The following is a 4,361-nucleotide window of genomic DNA, read 5'->3' on the forward strand; positions in this document are numbered from 1 at the left end:
TTTGTTTCCAGGAACATATAAGGAAAGTGGAAAAGCTGGTTCTATTACAATAGGAGGAATCCTTCACAAAGAGTCTACTTTTGGCCACAGTCTAATGACAACTTTCTTTTAAACACAGCAGGTGGCAAGCACAGGGTACAGGAGCATGTGATCGGCAGGCAGGCAGGTCAGAGCACCCTATTTCCCCTTTGCCCATCAGAGGAGTGTGCAAAACTGCCCACAGGACACTATCTCAACAAGAAGGACCTGCATGAGACCTGAGACCTCAGGGGTCAATTCTAATAAAATAAAGGCAGTCAAACACGAAAAACAGGCTAAGTTACGTGGGGGGCGGGGAGGAAAAAGAAGACTCAAGAATTCAGTTACAATAAGAACTATCCTTTCCACCTTCACAGAACATTGTCACTGCAAAAGTTTTTCAAGCAAATATACGCTTAGGCAAAAGAAATCAGAGTCCCATAGCTTTCAACATCTAACTTGGTCTTACAACTACTTTCCATATCCATTGGACATGCAACTAGTAGGAGTTACTAAATTCTCATTTTATAGCAACTGCATTTATTTATTTATTTAAATTTTTATGTACTGATTTTTTTAGAGAGAAAGAGAAGAGAGAGGGGGGACGGGAGGAGAGAGAGAGTGCGAAACCAATTAGTTGTTCCACTTATTTATGCATTCATTGGTTGATTCTTATATGTGCCCTGATGGAGGATCTAACCCACCACCTTGGAATATCCAAACTAAGTTCTGACCAATGGAGTATTCAGTCAGAGCAGGAATCATAATTAACTGAGAATACAAGATTAACAGTCTAGAAATTCGAATGTTTAGTACTGCATTCCCTGCCCAACCCCCTAAACACTGCCTTTTCAATCTCTCCATTATTCCCAATTTCTCACTTATATTCACACCTATTCTTTCTAATACTTAAATGCATATTATCATGGGTCTCCTTCTTAAATTCTGCTAAAAATTTTCACTTTACATTTTTATGATTTAAAAAAATAAAAAAGCTGTTAAAATTTTCAATTGTCACCATATTACATGAGAAAGCATTATAACAGAGCTTAGGACCTAAAAAGAGAAAAACATTTTTCTTAAAAGACTTGCTTTTCTGTATACTATATCCAAATAAAGTTACACCTGAAACAAATATCAAGTGCAATTTTGTTTAGAAATTACTTTTACAAAATCTTTTTGTATTAATATTGACAAAATACCCCTTTCCACCTTTTAAATATTCTTTTCTAATCCAACTCAGATATTTTTATGGTTCTGTAATCTTTTTTAAAAAATATATTTTTTATTGATTTAAGAAAGGAAGGAAGAGGAGGAGAGGGAGAGGGAGAGGGCGAGAGAGAGAAACATCAGTGATGAAAGAGAATCATTGATCAGCTGTCTCCTGCATACCTCCTTCAAGGGGGATCAGGCTGCAACCTGGGCGAATCAAACTGTGACCTCTTGGTTCATAGGTCAATGCTCAACCACTGAGCCTGGTACAGCAAGCTGGGCAGCCCAGTAATCTTTTGTATTCTGGGATAAATTAAATCGTTTTCTCTCTTGAATTAGCCTATTTATAAGGACCTGTTTCTAACTTATAAAACAAAAATTCAAATTAAAAATATGTAAATTGGTGGAAAAAACCAACTATTTATGGTTTTTGTCATACATAGTCTCAGAGAGAGAGAAAAGATTACACAGTAGAAAAAAATGCTTGAAATTGACAAAGCAGATAACAGCAAAGCTGAGTAAAAGGCTTGCCTCTGTGTGAAACTGAACAGAAACAATCAAACAAAAACAAATAAAGCCCCTTAAATGAACAGCTGTGCACAGAGCTCCAATGTGGACCATCTCCAATAATCAATGAGAGGTTTCTGAATCAAGGTGGTTCAATACCTTTTATCAACACCATGGTTGACAAAATTTGTGTGTCTAGATTTTGATTCACCTGAAAAATTAAGTCTTGGCTTTTGAAATGTATAGTAAAACATATTTAGACATATTTTACAATAAATATGGTGTAATGTTCATGAAACAAGTACCTCTTTTGGGTCAGGTGGGAGAGGGAAAAGGCATCCTTAGTAAGTTCTTTGACTTTTACAAAATATTCCCATCCTATTATTACTCTACACTAAAAGGCAGCTATTTACCCTTACATCCTGCTTCTTTATTCTCATTACCTCATTCATTTTTTGCTAAAACAAGCCACACCAAAGAAAGCATAACAGTATCAGAATCTCTTCCAGAAATACATTGCGATGCTGCAGCCAGTTCTATTGTAACCGCTGCCACCGAGTCCACCCATTCTAAGCATACCTTTCCATACCTATTCCAGTCTTGGGAAGGGAAAGAAAGATTACACAGCAGGAAAAAAATGCTTGAAATTTACCAGTGAGGAAATGAATTGACAAAACTGATAACAGCAAAGCTGAGTCAAAGGCCTGTCTCTGTGTGAAACTGAACAGAAACAAATAAACAAAGCTCATACAAGGACCACCTCCAATAAACAATGAATGGCTTTTGAATCAAGATGGTTTCCATTTAGGAAAAGCATTCAGTGATCGTTTTTTCTCATGAAGGCCAAGAGCACTATAGGCACTCATGCTACATACACATTGCCCACAGAGGAAGAGAACTCCCTCCACATCTAGGCTAACGACAGGATTGGGTTTCAGCTGCAGGCACAGTGTTCCTGGAGAGGAAACCAGGAGGTAGACACCGGGTTATGAAAACAATGGTTTCTTCTCCCCTGAGTTCTGTGGTCATTTTATTACTCTCTACATTTTTTCCACACAAATCACATTAATGTTAAATATACTTACATTAGACTTACCCTCTATTTTCCTAAAATGATTTAGATATATAATAGCAATTATAAGAATAAGAAAGCAAAAAGTATTTAATTCAATGACAACTACAAAAGTAGTTCTTAAAAACACTCACTAAACAGGTTCTCAGATACCATCTCCCTATTTTATAACTAAACCCTCCACCCCACAAGCACAAACGTCTAGTCATGTGGTGACTGACCAAGCTTTTACGCACCATGTATAAATTCAGGTAAAGTTGCCGAAACAACTTCTGCCCAGGGCATTTCAACTCAACCCAAATGTAAAACTTCCCTTTTTAAAAAATAAAAAGTCATTTAAAAATCACTCATTAATACTGACCTTGCTGCTCAGTTTCTGCTTCAGTTTTTGAAGAACCTGGTGCAACAGGAAGGGGTCGAGGTGGCCGGGGCTTTGGGGTGGGAGGTGAGATTTTTTTCCTCCCAATATATTCTACGTAAGTTCCCGGAAAGTCCCCTCTCTCCCCCGTGGTTTCATTATAGCCATTTAACCAGCCAATTTCTTCAGGCCTGGCTTCCTGTCCATCACTAAATCCAAGAGCTACTAAGGACCCTTTATTCACAGTCAATATGTCACCCAAGTGCAAGTCAATATCTTCTTCTCGTTCCTTTTTATAATCATAGAGTGCTCTGTACTGGTACCCCTCAGCACTCATGTTTGCAAATCTGTGACCATGCAACAGACGAGTCTGGTTACACTGCAGTCTAATTTTATGTTTCTAAGGAAGGTGAGCTCAGAGAGTGTGTTAAGATTCCGAATATGTGTCCAGCAGAGGACAAAGGGCAACTCTCCAAAGGTTTAAGAGGAGAGGTGACTGTCCATCTGTCCTCCATCAACGGTGTGACTGAAGACAGGGCTCCACTTCCTCTGCAGGCCACAGTTCTCCCACTGGCTTCCTTTTCAGCAACTTGTCAACACTTGGACTCCAGGCTGACTCTCACAGCGAGGCCCAATCCTTTCTGACACTCTTGTCACACTGTCCATCTGTCGTCTGGTTTTACTGCTGCGCTCCACACGCAAGCTTCACCTAGCAAAAGAAAAACAAGACTTAAGAATGAACATCACACTTGGCCATCTGTGTGAATTTGAATTTCTACTTCCATTCAACAAGTACTTAATCAATTTGGCAGATGTACATGGGCAGCGTGCTATTGCTGGACATGATATCCACAACAAAGATTAGTGAGACATTCCCTGCCTTCTAAGAGCACCAGGCAGGGCTGGAAGGGGTGTTGGCATGTGGCAATGTCTCAGAGATAAGACTGGTACACAAGGAACTGGTACACAATAACATGAGGTAAATGCCAAAAGACAGCAGCAACTCAACACTACAGAGTTCAAACGAGGGAGAGATAACATCTAACTGTAGGGTTCTGAAGGCAGAATGAAATGTGTGGCATGGCCTAAGGTACAAATGTGACTAAGCAAGTATCATATTCTGGAAAGAGCCAGAGCCAGAACAGGGAGCCCAATCTGTCTGGAGGTGAAGAGGGAGCATCGTTGACTTTTGAG

General features: G+C 39.3%; 1 protein-coding gene across 1 annotated transcript in view; it reads right to left on the reverse strand.

Moving 5' to 3' along the window:
- PIK3R1 (phosphoinositide-3-kinase regulatory subunit 1) overlaps nucleotides 1–3,876 on the reverse strand; it is a 73,451-nt gene extending 69,575 nt beyond the window's left edge. The window contains exon 1 of the mRNA XM_006762397.2: nucleotides 3,171–3,876. Coding sequence (XP_006762460.1) covers nucleotides 3,171–3,504 — 334 coding nt within the window. The 5' untranslated portion in view covers nucleotides 3,505–3,876. The remainder of the gene's footprint in view (nucleotides 1–3,170) is intronic.
- Between the last annotated feature and the right edge of the window lie 485 nt (nucleotides 3,877–4,361).

This window comes from Myotis davidii, unplaced genomic scaffold (assembly GCF_000327345.1).
Source record: "Myotis davidii unplaced genomic scaffold, ASM32734v1 scaffold135, whole genome shotgun sequence".
Classification (NCBI taxonomy): domain Eukaryota; kingdom Metazoa; phylum Chordata; class Mammalia; order Chiroptera; family Vespertilionidae; genus Myotis; species Myotis davidii.